The 12,307-nt window shown below is 44.1% G+C and overlaps 1 protein-coding gene across 2 annotated transcripts in view; it reads right to left on the reverse strand.

Annotated features, from left to right (window-relative positions):
* TMEM164 (transmembrane protein 164) overlaps positions 1-12,307 on the reverse strand; it is a 214,073-nt gene that overhangs the window by 19,238 nt on the left and 182,528 nt on the right. For both annotated transcript variants that reach the window (XM_054580368.1, XM_054580367.1), the window contains exon 5: positions 10,432-10,510. In XM_054580368.1, the coding sequence (XP_054436343.1) occupies positions 10,432-10,510 (79 nt within the window). The remainder of the gene's footprint in view (positions 1-10,431; positions 10,511-12,307) is intronic.

The following is a 12,307-nucleotide window of genomic DNA, read 5'->3' on the forward strand; positions in this document are numbered from 1 at the left end:
TGGAGGCTGGGCTTCTTAACCTTCCTCCCCCCAGACTGGGACCGCCTCTGGCAGCATGGGGACACGGACAAATCCCTTCTGAGAACAATGTTTTAAATGCATAAAATAAAAGGGAAAGATTTATAGAATAAGCCAATGATATTAAAAGTTATCAAAGTATGTAAACAGACTTGAAATATAGTCCTCCTGTGTTTCTTTATTAATGTGTTTAATAATAGGTTTTAGCTTCAAGTATAATTACTATCATAATTTCAAAGCAGTGGTGAGCTAAACAGTATTCTGATCTGTCTGCAACCTCTGTAATGTGATAGGAAGCCATCTGTGATTGCTACTGACAACAAAGGCGCAGGTGTGCTCGATGCCTACATTCATGGGCTACAGTTCTGCTAGAGGTTAGTGAAAATAAAGATGTGATTTCCCCCCGCCCCCCCCCCCATCTAAGTTAACAAACCTTTAATTCTTGTTTGTGGACTCCAGGTTAAGAATCCCTGCCTAAATAAAAAGACCCACAAACAACCAACAACAATAACAAAAATACCCCACAGGGATGAAGAAAAGGGAGTTTGGGCGGTCGGGGGCAGGATTTTGTCACCAGCCCTTCAGGTGTTGAAACTGTGCAGGCGCTCTCCCATATGCAGCCCATGGCTTACTTGCCTCCAAACCCTGTAATCCTTCTATACTTTCCGTGTCTGCACAGCACGGCCCTTTCACCTCCTCCCCCTGAAGAGATCTGGCTCTCCCCTGAGGACACTGTTTCTCTCTCTGGCTGCTCTGAGCCAATGCTGTTCTTTCTCATCCCTCCTATTTTCACTGAAAGCTTTTTTGGGGGGAAGGGGAATTGAAGATTCCTCTAGCCCCCCACTATTGCTTTTAGAGGTTTGCTCTTCTCTTTTATCCTTTCAAGTTTCAGCTTCTCTTCCTCTTCACTACCACCCACTGTCCTCCAGGTCACTATCAGATTCATCCCAGATCCCTAATCTACATTAGGCCTTTTCCTGCCAGCATTCTGGCTGAGTTCAACGTCCATGCAGGCACCGTTCGCACCACCCTCACCTCATGGCCTCTTGAACTTCCTCATCTCTAGAGATCTACAACCGCTACTCCACCTCCCCACCTACAACCAGTTTCAGTAAGTACTCACAATCACCCTGCCTCAGTTAGGATCATCTGACTGTGGTTGGGCACAACCTCCCAGAGTTTCAGCTTTCATATCCTCATTCCTACCATGCATATGCCCAGAGACGTCTTTGTGGCCTCTGACACTGAAGTCTCTTGCCACAGCCCGTGGATTTCCTCCCTGGTCTGCGGCTCTTTCTTAGCCTCCCCTCTCTCTGCCCTACCTGGGACCCCATGACCAATCAGCTGAACTCTCACGCTAGCACCCTCACCTCCCCCATGGGCAGAGGGCACTCTTCATCCTTTGTGCCCCACATTTCTACCTCCCCCCTCACTAGTTTATCCCCAAGGGGTGGCCTGCAATGAGTGAGAACATAAGAAACTGCTCAGACCACATTTTATTACATTAATAGGCAGAGTCATGGTACATTAGCAAGCAGACACCACAGTAATAAGAGTAGATGTATACTATAAGTGTGAGCTAAGTGACAGACACTATTTTAAGCACTCTACATACATAAATACATTTAATGCTCATTACAACCCTTTGAGGAAGTACTATTATTCTTATTTTATAGATGAGGGAATTAAACGACAGAGAAGTTAAGGAACTTGTCCAAGGTCACACAGCTAGTAAGTCACAGAACCAGGACTTGAAACCACAGTAGCCTAGCTTCACCATACACATCTCAGAGAAAATCTGTCTCTGGACGGCTAGAGTCGTTCGCCTTCTTCTCTACTCTAACCTCTCCATTCCTTTGACTGGGTGGGAAATAAGCTCAGGACCACTCTGCAGGTCTGGTTACCTTAGATTCTCAGGGTACATTCGGAGCAGGAAGTTCATTTAGGTGTCAATACCAAAGCTGCAAGCTCTAGCCCAGTCTGCCAGAGGAGCCCTGCCTGCATGGAGGTACTGCGTGCCTCCTCAGCTCGGAATAAAGTGGCATTCTGTTTCTAATTCCGTAACTGCTCGTGGCTGACCTGCCCCTGGGGGAAAACCCTAAAGAGGAAAGCGAGTGGCAGGATTACCAAATTCTGTCCCAAACCCTGAACATCCCTTGCTTTCTGTATCTCCCACATCGCTGACTCTATTTACAGAGTCCCAAGCTCAAATGGACACCCCAACCCAGATGTTTTGCTCCTTCACTCAGGTTGCTGAGCCCTCCTGGAGAAAATGGGGTGATTGTACAGACCAGTGCTGGAAAAATGCACAGAAATTTGTTTCGGGTGGACTCCCTCAGTGCTCGCCACCACAGTTCTTGGACTACGCTGTCCAATACACTGTTGACACTTGAACAACAAAGGGTAGGAACACCGACACTCTGGAAGTAGAAAATCTGACTCTAACTTTAGCCTCCCAGCCATCCCTTGGTATCTGCAGGGGATTGGTTCCAGGACCAGCACAGATACCAAAACTTGCGGATATGCAAGTCCCTTATATAAAATGGCATAGAACAATGCTGTGGACGGAATATACTTTGTTTGATCTGTGATTAGTTGATTCCATGAATGTGAAACCCATGGATTTAGACGGCCGACTGTATATTTACTGAAAAAAGTCCACCTGTTAAGCAGATCTGTGCAATTTGAACCTCTGTTGTTCAAGGGTCAACTGTAGTGCCTACTAAAGGTGGGTGGCTATTCCCATTTCAATCAAGTTCATTAAACTTAAATCAAATTAGAAATTCCTCAGTCCCAGTTCCTTAGTCACACTAAGCCACATTTCATATGCTCAGGAGCCACATGTAGCTATTACCTACCATACTGAACAGAGCAGATAAAGGATATCTCCATCATCACAGAGAATTCTACTGGACAGTACCAAAACAGTCTAGAATTATCTCCTCCCATTTCCTGCAACACTTGCTCCTGTTGTCCCTGCCCTTCTCGATCTTCCATAAACTGCTTTCATTCTCAGCAGCTGTCATTACCCTGTAATTGATCGACTTCCTTTTCTCCCCAGTACCTTCAATTTTCTCTCTCACCGCTGGCCTTCATGTTAGCACCTTAACATGCCTAGCCTTGGGAAAGAGAGGAGAGGGGAATATAGGAAATGGAGTGAGGGCAACACACAGAGAGGAAAGGGGGGAGAAAAATCCCTCCATTGGCTCTACAACTCCCTTAACTCCTCCCTCCATGACACCCTTAATTTCCTCTTCCTCCCCACCCCCACTTCTCCAACAGCCTTACCCTCCCGGAACTCTCTGAAACAATGTGCCACTCTTGAGCACTACTACCTTGATGAACATTTCTATTGCCTTAGCTTCCAGGAGAGTCAACCACTCCTATTCCTCTGACCATTCCTGGTCACTCTTCTTCCTCTGTATATTATCTACTCTCCTTATACTCTTACATTCTTCTCCTTACACTCTTCTTCCTCTGTATATTATTTATAGGTTGACACTCCTCAACCTTTTCTAAGTTCTATGTCTTCCCCACCTACATAGTTAGCCTGGACCACCTCATCTACTTCCGTGTTTGTATTTACCATCTTTACAGCAATGATACTTCAGTCAGCCTGTGTCCCACACTCCCCTGAACAGCTCCAGAACATTCCATACAACTGCCTCTTGGACATCTCAACCTGGATAGCCCTGAAGCACCTCAGAGCCAAGTAAAATCACCTCCTCCCCAAAAACATGCTCGTTCCTTCTGTGTTCCTTCTCCATTGGTAGCACCCTATCCTTCCCACCAGCCTCGCCCCCACAGCAACACAGGCAAAAATCCTGGGGCCTCACAGATGTTGCCTTCTCCATAACTCCCATAGCATGTTAATTACAATAAACACTATGAATTTAATATTTTTAAAATTAAGATTTTATAATCTTAATTGTATAGCCTCATCTCTTCAAAAGATGAAGATGAGACTACTGCCACCTAGTGGCAATACAGAGCTTAAACAACTAGATAGTTGTGACACTCAAAATAAGAGTAATTCAAATTAAAGCCAAACTAATATGCCCATTATTTTTACCCATCAGATAGGCAAAAATTTAAAAAGTTGTAAGTACACCCTTTTGGTGAGGTTGTGTGGGAACAGGAAGTCTTACACATTGCTAATGAGCATTTAAATTGGTATGACTTCATGGATTAGGAAATGCTCATCAAAATCACAAACACACACACTCTTAGATTCTGCAATTCCACTTAGAGTGATTTATCCTATAGGTACACTTGCACACGTGCAAAATGGCATCAGTACAAGGTCGTTCAGTGCAGTTTTATTTATATTACCAAAATATTTGAAATAACCTCAATTTCTAATACTATAAATTATGGTATAGTGTTGTAGCCTTGTGTTATGTTTAACAACAAAAATCCTGGAGCCATACCAGTGGTTCAAATTCTAGGTCTTCCACTTAGTTTCTGAGTGTCAGTTTCCTCACTTAAAAGAGAGATAATAGTAACATCTACCTATTAGAACTGTGGTGGGGATTACATGAACTGGTATCTGAAGACCTTGTAACAACGCCCTTTGGCATATCATAGTGCTGTATAAAGTGTTACCATTTTTATTATACTGCATTTTATCACTCACATGATGGAACGCATGCTGCTATGGAAAAGAGTGTAGAAGCTTCCTATGGGCTTACATGGAAAGCTGGCTAATAAACACTGCTAAGCAAAACAGTAACAACAGCAACAAACAGTCATGTAGTAGTATGCTATTTTGAGATGTGCATTTTAAGGCGGAAACTAAAACACTGTTAATATTTACTTATATATTTAAACCAAACTTTTGGGAGATGTGCAAAAGCAAAAAAAGGTGTTTACTTGTGGAGTTGTAGGGGGGGTTGTGTGGATGGGGAAAAGGGATAGGAAGGTGATTTTTCACAGAATGACTATTTGTATCTTAGATATTGAAGTACAGCTAGTCCCCAAGTTATGATGGTTATTCACATGATTTTTAGAGTTCGCAATAGTGTGAAAACAATATACATTCACTGGGAACCATACTTCGAATTTTGACTTTGAATCTTTTCCCAGGCTAGTCATATGCAGTACAATACTCTCACATGATGCCGGACAGTGGCACTGAGCTCACAGCGCCCAGTCAGCCATGTGTCACAGAGGTAAACAACTGATACTCTACAGTGCATTCATTATTAGATGGCTTTGCCTAACTGGAGGCTAATGTAAGTGGCCTGAGCATGTTTAAGGTAGGCCAGGGCAAGCTATGATGTTCATTTGGTAGGATATATTAAATGCTTTTCAACTTAGGATGTTTTCAACTCACGATGGGTTTATTGGGACATAACCCCATTGAGGAACATCTGTATCAATGAATTATGTAAGAAAAGAATTAATGGGAAAATCAAACGGATTTTATGCTTTCTTTAAACTTTCACTGGTTTTCCCTAGCTCTTGGAATAAAGGCCAAACCCATGACCATGGGCAAAAAACCCTTCATATATGGCCCCCACCTGTCCCTCAGGTCCAGTGTCAGCCACCCTCCCCTGACTCCCTCTCCTGCTGCACTGCTCTTACACATGCTACTTTGTCTGGCTATGCGCGTTCCCCTCTCCTAATCCTGCGCTTTCCTTGTAAACTTCTCCACTCATCCTTCAGCTCTCGGATGAAATGCCACTATTTCAGGGAACTCTTCCCCCAAGCCTCCAGCCCAGGTCAGTTTGCATTGTAAGCTCTCGTAAACAAATGTCCCTTTCCTTCAGAGTACTTACCTCAGTTACACAGGGCAGGGCAAAAGTAGGTTTACATTTATTTGTATGAAAAATAATACAACAATTAATCAATGATAATACAAGAATAAACTCTGTTTTTGCATGCTCACAACTATAAACCTACTTTCCCCCCACCCTGCATACATTCATTTGTGATCATTTGATTCACGTCTGTCTCCCTCCACTCCAATATAAATTCTATGAGAGAAGGGGCAGTGTCTGATTTTCACTGCACCCAGTCGGTGAGTGCAGAGCCTGGCAGAAAAAAGGCACATGTGAATATGTTGCTATAGTTTGAATGTTTGTGTCCTCCCAAATTCATGTGGTGCAATCCTAACCCCCAAAGATCATCGTATTAGGAGGCAGGGCATCTCGGAGGTACTTAGTTTATGAAGGTGGAAACCTCATGAATGGGATCAGTGCCTTAGAAAAAAGGCTCCACAGGGCCGCTTGCCCCTTCCACCATGTGGGAACACAGTCAGAAGGTGCTGGCTATGAACCAGGTAGAGGGCCCTGACCAGAAGGTGACCACCTTGGTTTGGACTTCCAATATTCAGGGCCATGAGAAATAAACTTACATTTTATATAAGCTACCCACTCAGAGGTATGTTATTATAGCAGCCTGAACCGATTAAGCCACGTTAGATAAATGGAGGAACCAGATACCAGGCTGGGATAATTCCCAGGTTTTAGCTGGGGTGACTAGGTGGGGCCATCTCTCAGAAAACCACAGGAAGAGAAGCACAGCTGATGGGGAAGATATGAGGGCAGCATGGACAGGCTGACTTTGAGGTATGCTTGGGACATTCAGGTGGAGATGTTGAGTAACAACATGAAAGTTAATCTCCTAAGCCTGGGCTGCAGATAGGAATGTGGAGGTCATCACTCTACAGACTGATAGTTAAACCGTGTAAGCTCATGTGATCACGCTGGGAGTAGCAAGCGCAAGGTGAGCCCAGAACAGAACTCTGGGGAAATCAACATCTCGGAGCACAGAGGAAAAATAACTGAAGAAGACAAAAGACATGGTCGGCGAGGTAGACAAGCCAAGAGAGGAGGAGATTTTGGAAGCTCTTAGAGCAGAGCCTTATCCACGTAACTGCTTGTGCTATGATGTATATAATATATGTCCTCAAACCAATTGATTTTTTTTCATATATTTGTTTATAAGAGAAATTTATATTATCCATGAAATCCTGGATTCACTGCGTTGGGCATCTATTTTAATATATGTTAAATACATAACTTTTTAAAAAATATTATTTCTCTACCACCTGAAATCACCTCATGAGGTGTGGAGAGCACAATTAGAACAGAAACCATGACATTTTAGTGGCCTAAATCTGAATGACTTGAGAGATTTTCGTTAGTAGGCCAAAACTGGGCAGAGGGATTGGATACTTGTTCAGCAGAAGGAGCAAGGCAGTGAGACACTTTCAGGAGCCGGTAAAAGGAAAGTTCCAGTAATTGGTCATAGTGGTATAAGCTGACTGACTAAAGGAGGAGGCTGAAAGGAGTAGAGATTTGGGTCAAATAAAGGGACACAGAGGCTTACAATCTCAGACAGAGGAGTTTTAGGGGTAGGCGGGAGGTAAGGTCCAGATGGCTGAAGAGAAAGGGATGCAAAAGTCACTGAGTTAAGAAAGCAAAACCTTGAAAAGCTGGGGATAAAATGGGCTGGCTGTCCGCACTGGCAGCCTGTCAGGATGCTGGCTAGCATTGTAATGGAAAATTTGAGAGCCCACCAGGAATGTGGAGCAAGTGGCCAAGAAGTTAGGTGGTGGTGGTGATGAAAAAAGGAGGTCAAGGGAATGACAAAGGAGAAGCATTTTCACATAAGGTAGAGATGAAATAGTAGCCTGGAAGAGACAGTGTCGAGCCAAGCAGCATATGGGGCCGAGCAAAAAGGGCGGTCTCCATTAGGGGGAGCTTCAAGCAAGAGGTAGGACTTGGTGTTCTCTGAGGAGCTGGTGGCAGGGCTAGGGGGGTTATACAAAAATATAGTTACAGAGGCCCAAAGACAAAGAGTTGGGAGGAAAAGAAAGAAATCAAGAGCCAGTCTAGAAGAAGAAAAGAATACCGTGGACAAAGATGGTGGTGCCAAAGGGCTCAAGGAACAAGGGCAGTATGGGGTCCCCACTAAGCACCACTCAGTTGCCTCCGAACCACGGGAAGAAGCAGGAGTGTGCCTTTTAAGAAAACAGAGCTCCTGGGAACAAGAGGTATCTATAGAAGAGCTGTCTTGCCTTGGGAAAAAAACCCTGAGCCAGTTATTTCTGGAAAATTACGAGAGACTTATAGAGAAGAGAAGCCTCAAACCCTCAGCTTTTTTGGTTTATAGGGAATAATCTTCCCATTGCTCACTCCGGATTCCATTTTCCCTCTGCGAGGCCTAAGACCAAGGCTCTAACTGAAGGCCAAACCAGCCCGCAGAAATTCAGATTGTCAAAATGCTCATAATTTCCCCCAAGTGAACAGCAGAGGGCAGAAAAGAGCCAAAAGGGAAGCTGAGCCCACACAGGAGACCAGAAATAGTGAAGAACGGAAAGTGAACTAGGCTTCTGAAATCATACCATGCTGTCACGGTACCTACGACGTTGCATTACAACGGTCCATCTTCCCCCGTAGATGAGGAAGGGAGGCTCCCAGCCTGATGTGGTTAGGAGACAGTCGTCTGTCTTTTAGGACAGCTTGGTGTGCGGTAAAGAGTACTGGTTTGGGAGGGAATCTAGGCTGACTTTGAATCTGGGCTGTGGGCAAGACACCTAACATTTCTGAGCCTTGATTTTCTCCTCCGTAGAAGGAAGATTTTTCACCGGATTGGCTGTGATGAGAAAATAGATAAAACATGCCTAGCACAGTATCTCACAAACAGTAAACAATAAAAAGAAAGCATTGATATTTATACTGTTGTTATTATTATAGCCTTTTCTCAGAGTCAGGCACCAAAGGAGAGGGGGAGAAATCACTAACAGTAGATAATAAATAGAAATTTGGACTTGGAATTCCTACTTCCTCAGCTCAGTTTCCCTGAACAGTGCAGCAATAGACCCAACAGCAGGCCACAGTGGAATCAGCCACTTCTAGAAGGTGCTGCTTCCCAAACTGTGTTTTGTTTGTTGGAGGGGAGAGCAGGGAATGCCTACTTGGTATTTTCTGTGTCAGACCAGTCTAGGTCAGCTACCTGACAGATTTTTATAAGCGCCTCAGAGCACAAACAGGTTTAACTAATAGCCCATGCGCATTTGGCTAGTACTTGCATCACACCCAAGAGACCAGCAACAATGAGTGGTGGGGGTATGGATGGAGCCTTGGGACCGCTGCCTGCCTGGTGCCCTTCAGAATGAGTCTATCTCCAAGATTTAGGTATTGTTAGGAAATTATTTCCTGTGCCACAGGGGACAGACAAGAGAAACAACACAGGAGCCCTGGCTATTGGAACTTCAGACTTCCTTTAAAGCTCAGAGGGAAAAATAGTGCATTTAAAGCACATGAAGAGCTAAGATCTCTTTGACAGTGTGAGACCCCAAGTGACTGCACAGCGTAAGAGCTGTCTCAAAGAATATTTAGATAAGTCCTCAGAATATCAGTTGATAGAAACCATGCACAGGGACAAATCACTGGACTGGTAGTAGCCATCATAGACAGCAATAATGCCTATCCACAAACATGTCCCTGGATTGACTGGCTCTTGAGGCTGCCCCATGCCAGGAGTTCTGCCAGAACTCTTGAGTTAGAGGAAGCGCACTTCCAAACCATGTTCCAGTGGGCTCAAGGGCAATGCAACAGAAATAAAACCCTTGCTGCCTGGGGTGAGGTAGGGAGGGATGATCTCCCAGAACACTCCCAGCAACCAAAATAAAGGGGCTTATGGCTAACATTAGAATAGGCTACCTTCCAGGTATAGGCCTTACAGGATGGTAAGAACACTGGGAAGGAGCTGCTCTCACGCAGTCTAAAAGGGATAGGAACTTCCCTTCCCTTTTGTCTACTACACAATAGACAGAGGGGATAATTTAAGGGGCGTTGTAAGATCACAAATCAGCTTACATTCTATGCCACCTCTCCCAGGTTGGTGGTTTCTCCCTCATGACCAAATAAAGGTTTTCCACAGATTATTTCACATGAAGGCCACTGCTTTCACCTGCCTCTGCCTTCTCAATCCCATAATCCCACAGTCCCTGGACTTCTGGCCTTTCAGTGTCTTCTTTGGTTCTGAGAGGATGAATATAGTGAGCAAGAGCACAAGGTGTATCTACTGAGAGGGCTGAGTGCTTCCTTCTCTCCTTCCACCTCACACTGCACACTGAAGCAAGGAGAAGGCACAAGCACAAGCAAGTGGCCAAGTGTGGGAGGTTCCACGTAAACCTGAACAACCACAGTCAAAGAGTTCAAGGTTTAGGCCCTGGAACACACAGTGAGCAGTACCAACTTCATTCACAAAGGACGGTTCTAAAAGCCCCTGTCCATGCCCATTTCCCACTGCCTGGTATCTGACATAAAGAATGCTATGGAAACCAAACCAGACAGAAGTGCAAGATCCTGATAGGCACCCAAGAAGCTGTGACTCCCGAAAATAGAAGGGAGCATTTAGGTATTAGGGTGGAATAGGAATATGGTTCGCTGGCCTTACCTCCTTTCCAAAGCAGGTAGATGGGTACCACGTAGAGCATAACATGCTGAATGTAGTAAATCTCCAATTCAAAGGGGAGCTGCAAGGACAGGGGAGAGAGGTGTTTTAGAGCAAGAAGGACACATTTCAACAGATTCTGAACTTGAACACTTTTGCTCTTTACAACCCACATCTTAGCAACCCCGTGCATTTCACCAGTTCACCACCTTAACAATCAGATTTTTTTTTTTTAAAGAGACTAAAATGAATATACTGATGTCCTAGACTGGCATCTTCCAAAGTGCATTTTGCTGAGATGATGCTTGAAAAATGTTCCAATAAGGAAGTGGGTTACTCCATAACTTCTGGCTGTGAAAACCAGTAGGGATCACGGCTGAGAAAGATGGAGGGCTTCTGGAGTACCACGCAGTTCTCCTTTTTCGTTTTTTTAATTTTTAAATTTATTTTTATCACTTTTTCGGTATTTTTATTACATTACCTTTTAGTCCCCTTATACCCCCCTGCCCCCAGCAAGTGCCACACTGCTGTCCATGTCCATGAGTCCTTTCTCCTTTTTGCTCAATTCCCCTGCCCCCTAACCATCCCTACCTCTAGTGCCTGCACAGAGACTTACTCAGTCTCAGTCACTCTGAGCTCCAGCACCGGGACAGCAGCTTGAAAGGAATTAGGCACATATGGGGAGGAACTGAATTGTCTGGCATCAGGGCAAAAACTGGGGTGGGGGGCAGCTTTCTGCCAGACAAAAGTGCTGGCAGAGGATATTGTTCCTTTCCTGAGACAACCCACCTCCCAACAGAGCTGGCAGGTGGGGGCCACATCTAAGTCTCCATCAGCCTGGCTCACACTGTTCACCACACCCTGGTGATTCCCTGAGACCATGCCCCACCCAACTTGTGGGCCCACCCAATATGTTTCCAGTAGCTTTTCAATACAAATGGCAATTTGGAAGGCAAGGTAAAACAAAACGCTGAATCAGAACAGCAAAAAGGAAAATGAACTTAAAAAATGAGGGCAGTGTAAGGAGGCTCTGGAACAAAATCAGGTGCACCAACATTAGCATCATGGGGGTGTGCCAGAAGGAGAAGAGACAGAGAGCAAGAAATTGAAAACCTATTTAAAGAAACAACGACTTAAAACTTCCCTAACATGGTTAAGGAAATAGACTTATAATTCCAGGAAGTGCAGGCAGCCCCAAACAAGATGAACCCAAAGAGAGTCACATGAAGACACATCACAATTAAAATGCAAAAGGTTAAAGACAGAGAATATGAAAAGGAGCAAGAGAAAAACAGTTTAGCAACAAGGGAGGCCCCATTAGACTGTCAGCTGATTTCTCATCAGTAACTTTTCAGGCTAGAAGGGATTGGCATGAAACATTCAAAGTGATGAAAAGCAAGGGCCTACAGCCAAGATTGCTACACCCAGGAAAGCTATCATTTAGAATCAAAAGGCAGACAAAGAGCTTCCCAGACAAGACAAAGCTAAAGGAGTTCATCACCACCAAACCAGTATTACATGAAATGTTAAATTGTTTTGTTTAAGAAGAAAAAAATGTTTAAAATTATGAACAATAAAATGGCAATAAATACATACATATCAACAATTATATCTAAAAAAGCAAAATAAATGATCAAGCAGAACAGAGACAGACTGATACAGAGGACATTTTGACAAATGCCAGATGGGAGGGGGATTGGGGGGGGTGCATGAAAATAGTGAAGGGATTAACGAGTACAAATAGGTAGTTACAGAATAGTCATGGGAATGTAAAGTACAGCACAGGGAATATAGTCAATAACATTCTAATAACTGTGGTGTCAAATGGGTGTAAGATTAATTGGGATGATCACTTAGTAAGTTATGTAACATCTAATCA

Source organism: Pteronotus mesoamericanus, unplaced genomic scaffold (genome assembly GCF_021234165.1).
Source record: "Pteronotus mesoamericanus isolate MK-2021 breed Mesoamerican mustached bat unplaced genomic scaffold, CSHL_Meso_final contig_58, whole genome shotgun sequence".
Taxonomy (NCBI): Eukaryota; Metazoa; Chordata; class Mammalia; order Chiroptera; family Mormoopidae; genus Pteronotus; species Pteronotus mesoamericanus.